An 18,267-nucleotide genomic window follows, 5' to 3' on the forward strand; every position below is an offset into this window, starting at 1 on the left:
TCAGCTTGGATTAAATTACACTTATTAATGCCCCAGACTTAATCCCCATAAGTAGCAATTGGGAGACTTGGTATTTTAAAAATCTTCAGTAGAGGGACAGATGTTTCCCCTATCCTCTGTTGCAGTAAACTGAGCAATGAGCTAATCACTCTAGAGAATTTGTTCCCGCTATATCATGGGTACTCACAAACATTTTCCCAGGGGCCGCAAAGTTTGGTCTTTGGTGTGGGCCACGATGATGCCATTGTGGGGTGGGGGGTCGTTTGTAAAGTGGGTGTAGGAGAAGGGAAGCATTTATATCTACCTGCTAAAATCAATTGACCAATGTCAAACCATAAAACATGGGATGAATCCCGGCTTTTCCACTTGTACAGGGTCACACAATTTGGCCAATTATTTTATTTCAATTTCCCTCCTTTTTAGGTCGAGCCTGGCGTACACAGCGCAAAGCTGTCACCAGCGAGGCTTATTGTTGTGGGCTTGCCTCGGAAGTAGGACAGGAGATGGGCACGCGCAGAGCTTTTGGCGATTTGAGCAGGTGTGCATGCACGCGTTTTGCACATCTCCTGTCCTGCTTCCCAGGCAAGTCAGCCTGCAGTTTCACTTTCCCTTCCCCCGTCTGCTCCACGTACACATCTTTGGGGCCGGGATTAGAAGCGGTGGTTTGGGAGGCGGCAATTTCGAGCGTGGCTTAAATAAGAAACGCTGACTCATCATAGCAGAGCTGCCGGCTGGGGTTGTTGTTCAGTCCCAGCAGTTTGCGCGTCCACACAAAAACACACCTCCCAGTAGTTTATAACAAAATGCACACTCACTCCGTTCCCTCGCGGCTGGTTCGCTGCACATTCTTTCAATGCACACCATGCCCAGTTAGGCTTTAACTGCCACGTTCAAAACTGAAACCATCAGGGTCTGGCTGCTACACTAATGCCGACTCATACTTTTTGTTATGATGAGAACTTATAAATATTACATCAACTTTAAAGCAAAAAACGTGTGACACTGTGCTATCGATAGACCTACATAACCATGCTGAGATTTTCAGTGCTAAAAAATTAATACTGTTTTACCTGTGATAATAAAATAAGCCATCTTATGCCTGTGCAGTGTCTTCTGGGTATGTAAATTAAAACAAGCATTTACAATGCAATAGGTCTCGCATTTGCGAGAGTTTGAGCTATTGGCTTTGCAAATGACTGCATTTTATTTGTGTGTTTTGAAAACATGCGAGAGCGCACTTTGTACATATAGTCCTTGCTTACGAGATGCAAGACTGGGAATAACTGCGCCTCTTTTCTGCCAGCCTTGCTTCTCGTAAGCAGGACTAGAAATACAAAGTGCGTGTTTACGAACCGCTTGCAGCTTTTCAACACACATAAATAAAAGGCATTGTCATTTACAATGCCAATAGCTCAAACTCTCGCAAATGCGAGACCTATTGCATTGTAAATAGATGAGACGTCGCCGACTGGATGAGGAACAGCCGCCTTAAACTGAACTCAGACATGACGGAAGTCCTCATCCTGGGATCATCACCCTCCGCCTGGTACGACTCCTGGTGCCCTGGGCACCGCTCCCAAACCAACGGACCACGCACGCAACTTGGGCTTCATCCTGGACTCCTCCCTGTCGATGACCAGACAAGTCAACGCCGTCTTATCCTCGTGCTTCAACACCCTGCGCATGCTCCGCAAGATCTTCAGATGGATCCCCACGGAAACCAGGAAGACCGTAACCCAGGCGCTCGTCACCAGCCGACTGGACTACGGGAACACCCTCTACGCCGGAACCACAGCCAAACTTCAAAAAAGACTCCAACACATCCAGAACCCCTCCGCACGACTCATCCTCGACATCCCCCGACACAGCCACATCACCGGACACCTGAGAGACCTGCACTGGCTCCCCGTCAGCAAGAGAATCACGTTCAGACTCCTCACCCATGCACACAAGGATCTCCACAACCTGGGCCCAAGTACCTCAACGACCGCATGAACTTCTACACGCCCACCCGCCAGCTACGATCGACCAACCACGCACTCTCCACCGTACCACGCATCCGCAGAGCCACAGCCGGAGGAAGATCCTTCTCCTACCTGGCAGCCAAGACTTGGAACTCTCTCCCCACCCACCTCCGGCGAACCCAAGACCATCTCTCCTTCAGGAAGCAGCTTAAGACCTGGCTGTTCGAGCAGTAACTTACCCCTCCCCCAGCGCCTTGAGACCCTCCCGGGTGAGTAGTGCGCTATACAAATGCCGTGATTGATTGATTAAATGCTTGTTCTTAATTTTCACATATACAAGGACCTCAAAATACATGACTTCAGGATGCATGAGGTACAAAACCATCTCCTGTGCTTGGATGTAATCACTTGTTGTCGGGGGTTGTAAAGCATGAATGTTTCTAAATTCATGCTTGAAAAGCGTCACTTCAAAAAAATACTGCTGAGTGCACTACAATAATTTGATTTACTAAGGTGAAATGATTTTACAGGTCAATGAAATACACTTTTTGAATTTTGAAAAGACTATCGTATTTTTTACATGCTTGCTATCTTTAAAAATAAAGGTGTTCCTAAAATGAATGGCCTAGTCACTTCCTTTTGTTTAACACAATTAACCTTTAAATAAGTGCTTGGGGAATATTTAATTTTTTTTTAACGTTAATGCTGAGTCTGGTTAACAGAAGCCCAGTGCTTCTGACGCTCAGGGGGCCACATTTAAAGGTCTGAAGGGCTCGTGTAGCCCTGGGCTGTACTTTGAGTATCGCTGCTCTATATGCAATATGTGCTCTCAATGAGCCATTGTTAACAAAGACTAATCCTAAATAAGTAAAAATGCTTGTGCATTTCAATTTAAAATTACTCACTGCTAAAGATGCCAGATTATAGTTCTTTGGGCCACACCTCATAATAAAAGATTTACTTAAATTTGTGCGCAAGTCCAACATGGTTACAAAGCCATTCACTAACAGACAATGGTCTTTCGGAGTGCGGGCCATTAACACAGCGCCATCAGCATATAATAATGACGGTAAAAAGGAACAGTTAACTTTGGGGACATCAGGGGTGATGGTTAATAAAAAAGGATGATGGTCGTTGATATAGAAAATGAATAAAAGCGGGGCTAAAACACATCTTGTCTAACGCCTCTGCGAATGTCTACATTTCGAACCCCCCCCCCCCCCTAGGGCGTTAATTCTTATTCTATCCTTCATGTCCCTGTGCATATATGCTAAAAATTGCCTGTTAATTGATGGTCATATCGCGATCATAAGCTCTATTTTGATACTATTGCAGAGATGCACAAATGCTGCCGCTGCAGGATGGTCATTGTGAGGCTGGGCAAGGCAAGCCAGCTCCACCGTCAGATTTTCACAAATCTCTTTCTGGAATAAAAATAAAAGTGAAAGAGCTCTACATTTCAGGTGTGTAACACATGCCCCCACCGTCCCCGTGGTGTTGGGAGGGTGTGTCCCAAGCTCCAAGGGGCTCCATCAGCACACGTACCTTGCAGGGGGTCCTTCTCAAGTTTCGTTACGCCAGTGCTCCATTGTAATATTAAGCCAACAAGTAAAGGGTTCAGGTCACCTGCCCCAATCTCCCTGTTATAAGAGGGTTTGCGGTCCAGGCTAGAGACTACTTTGATTGGGTTGAACTAGAGGGGATCACTTTTCCAGTTGCCACAAAGGCTTCGAGATCGGATGATATAAAGAAATAGTGTATTGTTAGTGTATATTCTCTGTAATCATTTATGCACCCCGAAAGCGGGGGGAATAGACGTTTTATTTTGAAATCTGGGGGAGAAGAGTTGATCCTATAACAATTATAATCTTCCTCAGTGATGATCATGATAACAAAATCACACGTATGAATGTGGTGGTGTTCTTATGTCGATCATACACTCTTCCTAGTGGTCTGCCACTTCCGGTCCTCCACCCATTATTTTTTTTTAATGAATGTTTTACAAGGAAGGATCAAGTAAGTGGTGCAAGGTTTATATTTATAAATAATTTACCCAGGATTTTGTGTATTTCAGATATTCCCATGTGATGCTTCACAGATGTTTAATAGTTTATCATTGCCGCCTTAGTTCTAGAGTTGGCCGACCCACCATCTTGAAGTCTTCCACGTTCTGACTTGCGTCAGGCCCTCTGATCATAAGCTCTGTCAAATCCATGGGCCCTTGAGTGCTCTGTCCCTTATGTGTTCTGATCCAGTAACAGTTAGAAGTGTTCTGAGCTCTGGCCCAGACTCCTCTGAGCCTGGTGATAGCTGATGTTGATGTTCTCTGATCATACTCTCTGGGGTATTCTTCAGATCTTGGGTGTTCTGCTCCAGTGACCCTTTTCAGCTCTATGAACTCTGAATCAAATACCTCGCAGCATCGTCATCTCTTCTCCTGGGGTGCTCTAGTGTGAGTGGGGTGTTTTAAACAGAAGGTTAAACAACAATGATAGCAGCTTACACACCCAGCAGAACCTGAGATCCGAAGGCAAAGCGCGAGTAAGGATTCCTAGAATTAGAAAGGCTAGGATGGGTGGTCGATCCTTTGGATTCCTGGCTTCTAAACACTGGACTACACTGCCAGTTGAATTAAGAACAGAGCCCGGGAAAACGACCTTCCACAGAAAGTTGAAGACATGGCTTTTTCCCACCAGTTGGTCAATATAGCCAAGGCCTCCTGTTACAGGCCTAGGGACCGAGGGTCGATTCTGCCTGACTCTCAACCCCTAATGTCTGCTATCTTTTTCGGCGGTGTGACCATGCGCTCTGTAAATGGATAAATAAATAAATAAGGTGGTTTGCAGTGACACAAGCTTGATGTTCTGTTGCCCCGTGTTCTAATGTACCCTGATCCTCGGGCGCTCTGTTGTATGTGTGTGCCATTTATATAGCCCAAACCTAACTAAAAGGACCGTGGATTACTGTACAGAGTCAAAGGCAAGAATACAATCAATGAGTTATAAAAAAGATAGCTGGTTATTGGATTGTTATTGGATTGTAATGTTCTGGCCATAAGCTCTGTGCAGTGCTTAGCCTCTTGTGTGATTGGGCCCCTCGGTGCTCTCTCACATTGGCATTTGGTAATGCCATGAACTTTGGCTCAGACCCTCAGAGCCTGATGATCTCTCTAATCCTGTGATGTCCCAATTCTGTGATCCTGTAATGCTGTATTGAGTTTGAGGTGATATGATAGGATAATCTTAACTCATATGTTCTGTAATTCTGCTTTATCTGTTTAGTGTGCAACGTTTTTATTGCTTCTGCTTTTGATTTATCTTTCTGTGTGAGAATGCACTTGCGCTGTTCCTCTTTGCCTCTCTGTTCCCGTTCTGCTTGCAAAAGGGAAGATATCACTTCTGTTGGTTGTCCTGTATCCGTTGTACTTGAAGGGAAGCCTTTATAGCTACTATTTGTACTGTGCTTAATTGTCTTGAATGCACTTCTGCTGGCTATTTTGGTGTGAAAGGTCACATGTCCTTCTGCTGTATGTCCTGCACCTGTTCTCTGTGTATGTGTGCACCCAACTTGCTAAGTCTGTGCTGCATCTCTTCTGTGTCTCTCACTTTCCCTCATATTTCCTGTTCTAATTCTGTTTGATGGGGCGCTTGCTCTGGGTTACCTGAGCTGTTTGTGTTTTGCTTGTTATGTTTTAGTATACATATACTACAAGCCTGTGCTCCTATTACACATGTAACTGGCCTGCACAGTGGTGCCAGTACTGCCGACTGGTGTAAAGGTGACGTTGCAAGTACAAAGCAGTTTAATCCTTGAATCGCTTATACTGTAGCTCCAGGGTTTGAAATTTTGTTTACAACCAGAGAATGATTGGTTTGGCTTCTGTTGGATGTATACAGCGACCTATTTTTTTAGTATTGCTGTTTTAGGTCTAGTGTTAGACAAAGCCTTTTGACTTTACTTACTATATGTGTACTATATAGTTATAGGGGGTGGGTCGAGTCCACTTAATCAATTAGTCGGTTATTGTGTCAGCCACATTTTTCTTCTTTCCACTAAAGCATGGACTGGTCCTTCACCCCACTTGAACCATTGGCTAACTTAATTGCGAGAGACCAAAATCTGCCCTTTCACAGGGAGCACATCCACACACAAAGTAGTTCCCTTCAGTGCCAGGTACTACTATGAGGCCAAAAATATTTTTGCTATTAGCCAATGTTTTTAGGTCTCGCCTGTCGATGCGCATGCGCATCGAGCAAGCGAGAGTATTGCGACTTATCCACACTGCAAGGAATCGTGGCGATTCCTTGCAGTGCCCGTGACTTTTAAGGTCAATGCGCATGCGCATTGAGCTTATGCGCATGCGCATTGACTTTAAAAGCGCGTGCACGTCCGTCTTTGTCTACCCGCTCCGCCCCCTCCCCTTCCCGCCGTGTCGCATTTCTCCTCCCCCTCCCCTCTCTTCCCTCCGTCTTGTTGAAGTAGTAACCGAGTTGAAAACAAGGCAGACAGGCAACCGGATTTTTAAGAACCCTTACCAGAAAAGAGGTAAGTTGTATGTGTAAAACTTTCATACATAATTTCGCTGAACCTTTAGTACACACGATTAACGCAGTACACCAGAAGCACACATTCTTTTCATTTGGTAGCGCCATATTGCAGTCCTTCAGTGCATCTGTATACTGGTTGCTATGCTTCATTGCCATATGGATAAAGTTTTAGACATGTGTGTACATACACATGTTTGAGCTACTGCCCCGCAACATATTTGTTTTATTTGTTGCCCTGCTTGTAGTGAATTATCATGTTAGAAATGAAAACTCGCAGCAGTTAACATATTCCATTGCTGCCTAATCATTTTGCAGTTATCTTTTAATTGGATTATGGTGTTTATTTGAACGCATAAAATGGAACAGCCTCACCCTCACTCACCCTCAACCCCTCACCCTCACTCACCCTCAACCTCATGCTAAAGATTTACAAAAAAACCCATTAACAATTTAAAAAGCACTAACTCTAATGCTGCGAGACCTATTGCATTTCTAATGCTTGTTTTTCTTTCAGATTGACTGCAGCCACCCCAACTGTAATTTTGTAAAAGCAATGACCATGTTAGCATTGCCAAAGCAGAAAGGCAATCAGCCTTTGCTGGTCTTGGCCAATGCATGTTAAATTGTAGTATCTGAATCCTCACTGTGTAGTAGAGAATGTGTTAGTGGTGCAACTATGCTTTTGACTAAAATAAGGCACTTGTTCAAAACCTCAGATGAATACAGTTTACAATTCTGTTTTTTTATCACATACTTATTCACGTTTTCTTCTTCTAAGTATGTATCCCTGCATGCATTATTAGCCTATTCCATGTTGAACGCATTCACTGTAACATTTATTTTAATATATGGGGCATTGTGCAGATAAGCGTATTTCTTGTTTTCAAGCTAGATCACGATCACCTGCTCCGGAGTGAAATATATAAGTTACATCAGTTTGTGCCCTTGAAAAGCCGAATCCTCATAGTGTTTATCGGAGTTTATAACTCCATACATCTATACTGTGGTTGGCTAACGGTCGGCAGGTCTGTCTATGTTTACAGCAGTTGTACTTTTTGAGCGGTTTACATGTCTGCATCTGCTTAGATTCTTCTGAACTGCATTGGGTTGCACCAATATGTGTGCCCAAAGTCATACCAGTTCTGCGATAGATTGTTTCCTCTGGAGTCACTTGGTCTCAGTGGTAAACACTAAAGGTATAAACCTTCAACCACTGTTTACTCTGTCTGAGGTGCTTTATGCTCATTGGTGCCCTCGGGGGGAGGGGGGAGGGTGGGGCTCATAATCTTCATTCGTTTACACCCATTAACATTCCCTGAAGGGTCTTCATGTCTGCTTTGGTTGACACCCATTAACATGCCTGACGCCTCAGTCTGTACATTGTGATATGTATATTCATATAGCTCCAAGGATCCAGTGGAGCGATCTAAACACTTTTGGAATCCAGCTCTATCCGTTGTTGGTGTATGTCAAGAAACAACGGTTCTTGTGGGAACAATAATGAACTATAATAGTAAATATGATGCGCAATAATATTGGGTCATGTAGATTTCAGACAGAGAAGAGGCCGAATACAGTGTGATTGAGTATTAACAGTTTATGTCAGATATTCAAACAAATTTCCACATATATACAACAGTAAGTGCTTAGTGTGCCCAGTGTGCATTGGAACCAAAAGAAAACAAACATTTGTGACATTTACAACTTGGTTTGAATCACTCGAAAATCGACCATTTCTGACTATAACAATGTTTTCAGACACTGTATACAGTAAACAGTGCTGATACAATGATTCGTTTCTCTTTTATGTCGACGGCATTTCGACCCTTTCAGGGGTACAGGGTCTCTTCAGGACCTAATAATATAGGGACATCTGGATATTGAAAGGAGAGTGGCGTAAGCTAAAATGAAAGGAAATGTTTGTAGTGAAAAATTATATGGGCCAAGGAGTACCTGAAAGAATAACAATCAATATGAGCAGCCACATGTGGAAAGTGAAAAACACTGGTCAAGTGAGAAAATAAAGAGAGTACTCGCACTGGACCCTATCTGTTGTTGGGTCCTTTCTTTCTCTGAAAAATCTATTCCAGGTTGTTGGGCGAGGGGATGGGAGGTGAGCCTCTGCTCAATCTACAGAGTGGTCATGTGTCTGATACATTTTGAAGTGTCCCAATCTATGTCTTGTTGGCCATGCAGTCTTGTGGATTTATTTGTTAAAGAGTTTGTGGAGTCTTAAGTCCATAGTGCTTGAACTGGAGTCCAGTGCAGAATTGAGATTAATATTCTGCAATTGCCTCCTCCTCAAAAAGACAATTGTTGTGCAGCATGAATGTTGTTAGATGGTTAGAGTGCTCCATGTTTCTTCTGCATAGCAAATCTTTGGATTTAAGAATTTGAAGCCTAAAACGAAATCTAATTGTTGAACCTGTCTGTGTAGTTTTCAGCTACCAGTAGACATTTCCTTTTTTTTAAACTAACCAATATTGCACCATCATCCTCCTTTTTAATGTCCAGTTTTTAGAGCTTGCTTTGTAAGTTATGAAAGAGGGAACAGCTGGCGGTTCACTTACTACATAATTAGGGTAACAACGTTGGGCATTGCGCTGTACAATACCTGGCAGTAATTTTAGGTCACTTTATCTTCTTTCGCACTACACTTATTAAAACACTCTGAATTAGAAAGAACAGTGGATACTGTGTGGTCTGAGTTCGACAGGCTTCTCATCAACATAACGTGGGAGCGGCAGAACATGTCTTAATTGTGACACATATTTGGATGAGTTCTAATTCATCAATTATTTCACAGATGGAATACAGCATGGATGTGGCATCTAGTGGTAAATGCAGAACACTTTTTGAGAAGGATAGCTTCATAGTCCGAATGATTCCCACTGCAGCACATTGCAATATACAAAACAGTTTGGACGATACTAGCACAAAGGTATGCATAGAACAGAAATTATTTACAATTGATCTCATCGTTAAGCACTTGTGTCCTCAGATGACCTGGCCAATGACATTGAGGATGTGGATTTTGAGGATGCAGCTGATGGAGCAGAGCTTGCTGATGATGAAGCGTGGGAGACCGAGGATGAAGGTGTGGAGGAAGGCATGGATGCACAGGACGATAGCGAGGTTACTTTTTCAAAACACACAGGTAAGAGCGGAGGTTAAACCAGATCTTGCAGTGCAGCACTGTTGATAGTATCACATCTTCGAGAAATTACATTTTGTTTGTGCCAGGTTGACAAACCTCACAACTTGACCAACTTGCAGAATTGTCCACTTTGCACAGCAGACGATTAATTATATACCTGGTTTTCCCTAAAAAGCTAATTTAGACTGTGTGTGTTGATGTACTCTTCCTTTGTAAAATGCCCACTCTTTGCTTCTATGATAGTGTTTGGGGTGGTGTAGCTGGCCTCTGAGCTGTCGCTCCTAAGTGTCTAGATTCACGAGCTGTAGTTTCTTCATTTCAGCTTCTGAGTTCTGGCCCGTATACTTCTAGTTGTTCTGCCAGTGTCCAGGAGCATGTGAGATGTATCCAGTACTCTGCCCACCACTGCATATGCCTCAATCATGTAGTGTACTGTGGCAGCAGTAGCACATCTTGATATCCTTATAAACAGCTGAGTAGGAGGGAGTTAAACCTTTGTCATACTCCAGAAAGAGGGGTTGTGACGCTAGGAGTACTGAAGAGCGTCAGTCAGGTGTCTGACAGGGTTGGACGGGGCTGGCTGATCACAGGAGTAAGCCTGAGCTGGTGAGTTGAACTGATGATCATGTCTTATTACAAAGCTTGTTGGGTTTATACGTGCTTGGATTTTTTAAATGCACCAATCCCTTATTTGATTGATGTTATTGAGTAATTACTGGAGCCTGTGCAGCCCACACAGGCACAAACAGTAGCCCAGATGTTGTGCCCGATGCTGGCCTTACCCATTTATAAGTGAAACTTCTACAGAGAAAAACAGTTTCCCCCACCTTCTGTTGGTCTGTGGAGCCAGCTACTCAGCCTTCATTGTAATCACCCACAGCTCTATATGTGTTCCAAACCCCACTTTTGTGAACCTCTGTGTCAACCGTCTTTAGGGGGCCAGGTCCGATTAATGAAATCAAAATGAACCAAGGAAACTGCTACTTCCAAGGTATCGATAGTGAAGAACTATCACCTTACTATTAATCTCAAACCAGGTTAATTAAGTTCATTGGTTTAGAAGAGGTTTTGCTATTGTTTTCCTGTTCATGGAGCGGTCAGGATGTTATTGGTTGGCCAGTCGGAGAGATACGTTGGAATTAGTGCTCTGATTGGAAGAAACTGAGGTTGGTATAACCCCCAATATTCTGGAGCTTTATCAGGCTTTAACAGAGTGATAATTAGTGCTTCTTTGCCGATGGGTGGTAAGATGCGACTATTCTACGCTTCCTCAGACAATGTGTGGTTGTACGGTTCAAGGATGGTGGACAACTCTATTGGGCCAATAAGACCTGGGCTTTGCCATTTGGGAGAATATAGCTTCTTTGATTTCGACAATTTTGATGGGCTGAGATCAATATTCCCGTTGGCCAGCTGATAACCACGTTAGGGTAATGTTAGCTAGCTATTCTACTATCGTACCCACAGAGGTAGTGCTGCAGGTGTTGTAGAGGTTTATGAAGAAGTGGTAGCGTTCGCCAGGATAGAGGCCATATTGTAGTGAGCTATACCATCTGTGGATAATATCTTAACAATTTGCGTTAGCCAGGTGTTGTCCCTGTCTCCCTCCTTCCCCGTATGCCTAGGCAACATATCACTTGGTCATATTATGCATTTCTTAGTTTGCTGTTTTGTTAAACTTAGTGACCTCTTCACGAAAGCGACTACAATGTAGTGGTCCGCCCTGGACTCAAAACTGTGCTCTAGTGTATGCAATAATTGCTATTTATGAAAGGTGGTGGTGGTCTCACTGGTAGCACATCACTCTTTATGTGCATTATACATTGATATTACAGTATTGGTGCCCCTGAAGGTTAAGAACTTACACCCCACTACATAAGTTGTCCGCCCACTGTAGTTCAAAAGAACCCAGTGTAAATATGGGAAAGGGAAACTGCTCCTCCCTGCTATCTAAGCAACAGCAACAAACAGAGGACTACTGTCTCTATCTCACAGATTTGGCGGCCATTTTCGTCTAGTCTCTCTCTTGGGCGGCCATCCTGGACTAATCATTTTCATCATTATCGGAACATACACTAAGAACTTATCATTTTAATCTAATCTTAAATACCGAGTACTTTGCTCAGTTATGTATTTACACCTTATTGTAAAAAAAATGTCTGCCTATTATTGCAGTATTATACTTCTACTTGTATTTTGACCTTCTGTACTGCACAGATTGCTACCTCACATATGAAAGATTGTTTGCCTATTTTTGCAGTATTATACTTCTGCCTGTATTTTGAACACTTACAATGCACAGATTGCTACCTCATATACCTTGGTTGCTAACTAATGTCAGTTTTGATTCTTGATTAATGTACATTACTGTCTACATCTGTACATCTGTATCTGTACTTGATCAGTAGTACACCTACACTTGTATTCTGCACATTTCCGCAACCTGCACCCATTCCCACTTTTCTCTCCTGTTATGCACTGATTGCTACCTCGTATATTGCATACTTCTTTTGTATTCTTCACTATTATGCACAGTTCTGCAACCTGCACCCATTCCCACTCTTCTCTCCTGTAATGCACCGATTGCTACCTCATATATTCCTGGTTGCTCACTAGTGTCACTTCTACCTGTATTTTGTACATTTGTAATGCACCGATTGCTACCTCATATATTTTGATTGCTCACTAGTGTCACTCCTACCTGTATTGTGAACATTTGTAATGCACAGATTGCTACCTCATATATTTTGATTGCTCACTAGTGTCACTCCTACCTGTATTGTGAACATTTGTAATGCACAGATTGCTACCTCATATATTTTGGGTGCTAACTAATGTCACTTTTGATTTTTGATTCATTTTTGTTTTTTGATTCATGTAAATTGTTGTTTGCATTTGTATCCTGTCCTTATACTCTATCAGTATTATACTTGCACTTGTACTCTGCACTATTCTGCACATTTTGGCAACCTGCACCCATTCCTACTTTTTTCTCCTGTTATGCACCGACTGCTACCGCATACAGCATATACTTCTACTGTATTCTGCACTACCCTGCACAGTTCTACAACCCGCATCCATTCTCACTCTTCTCTCTAATGCACCGACTGCTACCTCATACATCTCTGGTTGCTCACTAGTGTCACTTCTGCCCCCTAGGTTCACTTTTGACCCATGCAACCTGATATTTGCATCTGTAACCTGTCCCAGTATTATACTTCTACCTGAAGTATTATACTTCACTTTTGTATTTTGCAATTTACTGTAGGTATTTGCTATACTGCACACTCTTACTTCTGGGTTATGTTGGCTGATCACTAGTACCACGTTGTATTGTGTAACTTATTGTATGTATTTGTTTCTCTGCACATGTGTACCAGTATAGTACATTCCCCCATACCCTCCTAAACCACCATCGCAACATGGATCCTATCGGCAATCACACATATAAAATCAACTACCCACCGTCACTCACCAAAAAAGCTGCTAAACGCTTTAAACACAACTTCCTTAGGTCACACCCTGAAACCCCCTTTGCTGACACCTACTTCTCACCGGTCAATGGATCCCTGAACACTGATATCATCTTCCACACCACACGCAGAGCGCAATGGAGAAAAGCGTTTATCACTTTACTCACCGTCTCCTCCACCAGGAAATCCGCTCACAGCCTAACTCTCTCCGTCCCAATTCTTTCCAGGCAGAGCCACCATCACTATTTACAATAACGGGATTGTCCTATCTCAATCCACAGACAGGAACCTGGAACTACTAGACAACTTGTTCCCCGCTTTCGAAGAGCACCTCTCCAATTCGCGGACCAGCACTCCTATCTCCTCCAGTCCCACCATCCATGACCTCACAGCTCCTACCACCCATAACCCTCCTAACCTATCTCGGAGCCAATTACTTACTACACACTCCTCAATCAGGGACACACCTACCACCCCTGGCCTCACATTTCACACCCACAACCCCTCTATCCCAGTTCAGTACCAGGCAGTCGTAACACACGCCTCAAACACAGTCACAGATCGCTCCCCCTCATACACCACTCACACCCCCACCCCTTCTACTAACCATCGGACCTCCACACATACCATCAACACTCCTCTCACACCTACAGCGGGCTTTAACACTCCGCTCACCCCTGACAGCACAGCTCCCACCCACAACACACCTAACCTAGTCCAGCACCAGAACAACACGCATTTCGTCAATTCCCCCCATTTATCCCCCCCCATTCTCAGTCCCCATTACCCCCTAACCAACTACGCAGAACACACCTCCTCTCTTAATTTAACTCCCCCACCCCACAACAGGACCATCTCCAGTCCCACTTCCCCTCCTACTCTCAGCCCCCACTACCCTTCCAGCACCCCCACCACTACTATCAGTCTCCCAGCCGCACCTTGACCACCCCGCCTACCATCAATGCCCTCACTCATACCACCAACCTCCCCCCTACCACATCCACACCCCTCCCGCCCATAACCTCTCTCCTCCCTAACACCATCCCGGACACTAACACAACGCAGACCTGCTCGAACACCAGCCCACTCTCCCACCTGCTCGCGAATTACCTGGTCAGTCATTCACCTCTGACTACCACCCCCACCACCACCTAACCCACGATGGACAACATCATGGCCACCCTCATGCAGATCAAAGAAGACATACACATCATCAAAGAACGACTCTCCACACACCACATACACCCCTCACCCACCTCCACCTCCCCTCCCAACTTGTCCCCTACCCCTCCGGCTGACCCCCTCACTCAACACGCCCCACACCGGGCGTCAACCCCTGCTCATAGGCGCAGCAACTGCCCTCGTCCCCCTCGTCGCCCCTGCAACCCTTCACACAACCACACCCCCCGCCCAACTTGTCCCCCACCCTTCCGATTAACCCGCCCACTCAACTCTCCCCCAACCTGACCTCAATCCCAGCTCGCAATCGCAACAACCGCCCTCGTCGCACCCACAACCCCACTTCTGACCTCGACACACTCACCCTTCTCCGCTCCTATGACCCAGCCCCCCAAAATCACACAACAACCCCACACCTCACCATTCCCACGATACATTCAAATCCCCTTAGACCCCCCCACAGTAAACAGTAGATTCTCCATCCCCAATAACCTTAGAAAAGTCCCTCTCTCACTAGAACCATCTACCTCCCTCAACACACCCCGTCTCAAATGCACTCTCCTCAACTGCAGATCGGCCTCGAAACATTCCGCCGCCATTGCTAATCTCCTCTTATCGCTGGACCTTGACCTAATCATCCTGACTGAAACCTGGCTAACTGAATCTTCGACACCTATAATGGACATTCTGGTTCCTCCCAACTACCACATTATCAGGCTCGACAGATCAGGCAAAATAGGTGGTGGAATCGCATGCATCTACATGAACAACCTCTCTGTTCTGAAAGTCAATTCCACCTCCCTACCATCCCCAACATCCTGGGAATACATCTGCCTCGACGTTATTAGTGAGGGCAAATCGATATGCTCTCTTAACAGCATTTACCACCCACCCAGGGACAACCTCACCTTTTCCCAACAAATCATGGATATGATCTCAACCAATTCCGGACGGCAGCTCACCCAAATATTCCTTGGCGACTTCAACCTCCACTGGAATGATCGCAATGACGCGGTGGTAAATAGTCTTAAAAATTTCCTCGATGCCCTTAACCTCACCCAAATATGCGATAGCCCGACCCACGAGAAAGGTTCTATCCTCGACCGGATCATCTCCAAAGAGGACTCTATCCAACTCGAGTCCATCCAACCCTTTGACTGGTCAGATCATCATATTGTCACATTCTTCATCAATGCAAAAGTTAAAGTTAACCCGGCACAATTCTCCAAACCCAAAGTCTGGAAAAGGGACATGAAAAAACTCAACCCAGGCTCTTTGCCCCCTAACAGTTGCAATCTCCTACTCCCACCGTCTGGCGCTAAGGACGTTCAAACCTTGACTGACCACTATCTCAACGCTATGACCTCAATAATTAATGAGGCTGCACCTATGCAGCTAAAAAGAGTCTCTACTAAAATCTCCAATCCATGGTACGACGGGAGTCTCAATGAGGATAGACGAGACATGCGAATGGCAGAGCGTACCTGGAGATCAGCTCCCTCTGCAATGCACCTAAAAGATCTGAAGAAAAAGAGAAACGCCTACTTCAGGAAAATAAAACGCTCAAAAGCAGACTTCTTCAGCCTCCAGCTCGACCAAGCAAAAAACCGCCCGAGAAAACTGTTTGAGCTAATCGGAGCACAATCCAAGGATCAACCCCAACCACTCAACACTGTGCGGGAGGCACCCTCCTGCGAAGACTTCGCTACTTTCTTTATCCAAAAAACTGACAACATAAAGAACGATCTCCTCATTGACGCAAGCCTCTACTCCAAACCCCAGTGCCTAGCACCCATTGAACCAAAAAACAATGCTACATGGTCAACCTTTGGCACATACTCGGAAGAAGAAATTGGCAAACTGCTCAGCACCCTGAAACCATCCAATCACCTCACGGACCCCCTTCCTGCTACCGCAGTGAAAGACTTTACCCCTTAGCTTCTCCCTCTCTGGACTAAAATTATCAACAGCTCTCTCCAACAAGGAAGCATACCTGACTCCCTCAAAGTTGGTCAGGTCACACCTCTACTAAAGAAACCTACAGCTGACCCCTCTGATCTCAACAATTACCGTCCCATTACCAATATTCCCACTCTCGCCAAACTGCTGGAAAAATGCGCACAACTACAATTGACTAAACACATTGAACAATTTGATCTCCTTAACCCTCACCAGTCAGGCTTCCGAGCAGGACACAGTACAGAAACTGCTATGACTCACATAATTGACGACGCACTCCAAATGCTAGACCAAAACAACACCTGCCTCCTCATCCTCCTTGATCTCTCTTCAGCATTCGACACCGTTAAACATGAGAATCTACTAGAACTACTAAACACAAGAATGGGTTTATCTGGAACTGTTCTCAAGTGGTTCACTTCCTTTCTTCACAACAGGTCGCAGAAATTCAAGTGCAACAACCTGATGTCCTCGCCAATACCCGTAACGCTAGGCGTCCCCCAAGGATCCTCTCTTTCCCCAGCTCTGTTCAACCTAGTCATGGAACCTCTCACCACTTTGCTACAAGCATCCAATGTACACTTTCACATGTACGCCGATGACACCCAACTTTATCTCAAATTACAGTCCCCCCAAAGACATCTTGCTCCTGAACTCAACGATCAGATGCACCCAATCCTGGCTTGCCGATTAATCATCTCAAACTCAATGCCCTGAAAACAGAGTTCCTTCTGATCTCACCTCCAGCGAAGATCTCCACCACTCAAATTTGGCTTAAACACCTAACCGCACTCAATGTCCAACCCACCATCGTGGACTCAGCAAAATCTTTAGGCATAACACTCGACACCAATCTCAACATGCAGCAACATATCAGCAAGGCAACCAAGGGAGCGAACTTCCAGATCAATACTCTGAGGAAACTTAAACCCTTCCTCCCAGCCAAAGACTTCCAAACCACAGTACAAGCACTTGTCATACCTCGAATTGAATATGGCAGCATCGCCCTCTGTGGACTCCCCCGAACTACAACCGCACCCCTAAGAGCTTCTCTAAACGCTGCAGCGGGACTCATCACTGGGTCAAAAAAGCACTCCCATATCACCCCTGACTTGAAATCCCTGAACTGGCTGCCTTTTGAGGCCAGAATACATCTGAAAATCGCCTGCATGACACACAAGGCAGTACACCTAAACTCACCCGGCTACCTCGCTCAGAAACTGTCAATCTCTGGCGGAGCCAGAAACACTAGAGGCACAAACAATCTTCTGCTGAAACCTCGAAGATTCCGAAAGGAAAACACATATAAGCGCTCCTTCTCAGGAATGGCGCCTAGGATCTGGAACTCACTCCTTCCCGAAACCAGGCTTATCTCCTCCACTACACTCTTTAAAAATGAAGTAAAAGCTATCCTCCTGGCTAAATACACTTGAACTACTATCTCGAACACTGTTAATACTCTGCACCGATCTGTACTACATGTCTGACCCCTTTGCTTATTTGTATTTGTATTAGTTGTCCTATTACTCACATGATTGGCTTTGCAGCCACCTATTTGTACTGTTTGACCTATTGATTTATTTGTCTGATTATGCTCCTTCATGTACTATTCTTTGTAAAGCGCTCTGATATCTGCGAAGATCTTGTCCGCGCTATATAAAACTTTCAAATAAATAAATCAATATCAAGCATAAGAGTAAACCTCGGCACTCCAATCAGTTAGTATTGATTCATGAATAATTCTTCAATCACTATATAAATCAGTTTAAACAAACCAACAACAATATTCCACTTGCTGTTCAATTTAATATGTATATGAAACATACAAATTAGACCATATATTTAGAAGCAGAAAATGTCCTTTATATTTCAAAGAAGGAGAGCATGAAGCAGTAATCCTCCTGTAGAGCTTTGAACCGGCAGCCGACACGTGTTTCGTTACAGAGTAACTTTTTTAAGGCTTGAATAAATATAGGGTATTGCTCAGA

The 18,267-nt window shown here is 44.5% G+C and overlaps 1 protein-coding gene across 1 annotated transcript in view; it reads left to right on the plus strand.

Moving 5' to 3' along the window:
• Window positions 1–18,267, plus strand: part of AAMP (angio associated migratory cell protein) — a 102,108-nt gene that overhangs the window by 8,386 nt on the left and 75,455 nt on the right. Inside the window, exon 2 of the mRNA XM_086954471.1 lies at window positions 9,513–9,668. Within this exon, the coding sequence (XP_086810597.1) occupies window positions 9,513–9,668 (156 nt within the window). The remainder of the gene's footprint in view (window positions 1–9,512; window positions 9,669–18,267) is intronic.

This window comes from Lissotriton vulgaris, chromosome 2_1 (genome assembly GCF_964263255.1).
Source record: "Lissotriton vulgaris chromosome 2_1, aLisVul1.2, whole genome shotgun sequence".
NCBI lineage: Eukaryota > Metazoa > Chordata > Amphibia > Caudata > Salamandridae > Lissotriton > Lissotriton vulgaris.